General features: G+C 57.5%; 1 protein-coding gene across 1 annotated transcript in view; it reads right to left on the minus strand.

Moving 5' to 3' along the window:
* Positions 1–333: 333 nt before the first annotated feature.
* The window catches only part of LOC125487751 (biglycan-like), a 3,168-nt gene continuing 2,635 nt past the window's right edge, over positions 334–866 (minus strand). Inside the window, exon 4 of the mRNA XM_048619948.1 lies at positions 334–646. Coding sequence (XP_048475905.1) covers positions 449–646 — 198 coding nt within the window. The 3' untranslated portion in view covers positions 334–448. The remainder of the gene's footprint in view (positions 647–866) is intronic.

Raw genomic sequence — 866 nt, forward strand, 5'->3', positions numbered from 1 at the left:
GAGAGAGGGGGGATGGAGGGAACAAGAGAGGGATGCAGGGGAGGAAAGAAGGGGGGGGGGTCGGGAAGGAGAGCGAGAAAGATGGAGGGAAGGAGAGAGGGACGGAGAGAGAGAGGCATGGGGAGATGGCGGGATGGAGAGAAAGAGAGAGGGATGGAGGAGACGAGATAGGGATGGAGAGAGAGACAGAAAAAAGGGGAGATGGAGGGGTGCAGTGAGGTGGTGGGGGTGGGGGGGGTGGATGGAGGGGAGCGTTGCGAGTGAGTGGGGGAGAGGGACCGGGGTAGGGGGATGAGGGAGAGGGATCCAAGGGGCGGGGCCCTCTACAAATCCAGAGTTAGTGACGGTGGCAGAGAGAGAGAGAGAGGGGGAGAAAAGAAGAGCGGGTGAGAGAGAGGGAGAGGGAGGGAGAGGGAGGGAGAGAGGGAGAGGAAGATCCCGGGAGACACTATTTGCGATAATTCCCGAACTGCACAGCCATCCGGTCAACAATACAGCGGAAGGTGGCTGGCTGGACATCCCAATAGTTAACAGGATTGTTGAACAGACTGATCCCATGGTAGTACACTTTCTTGAAACCAAATCCAACTGGGCAGAAATCATTCACACCGACCTGTGAGATGTTGTTGGAATGGAGATAGACCACCTGCAGAGGAACAGGAGGAACACGAGAGATCAGCATGTGTGGCCTGTCCCTTTAAGAGGCCCATAACAGGAGGCCATTCGGCCCCCCCCGCATCCCCTCCTCCTCACTGAAGCAGGGATAGACCAACATTGGAGGCAGTCCGGGAAAGGTTCACTCGGCTGATCCCGGGGATGGAGGGGCTGCCTTATGAGGGAGAGGTTGAGTAGGTCGGGTGGAGTTT

The sequence above is a fragment of the Rhincodon typus genome, chromosome 44 (assembly GCF_021869965.1).
Source record: "Rhincodon typus isolate 14 chromosome 44, sRhiTyp1.1, whole genome shotgun sequence".
Taxonomy (NCBI): Eukaryota; Metazoa; Chordata; class Chondrichthyes; order Orectolobiformes; family Rhincodontidae; genus Rhincodon; species Rhincodon typus.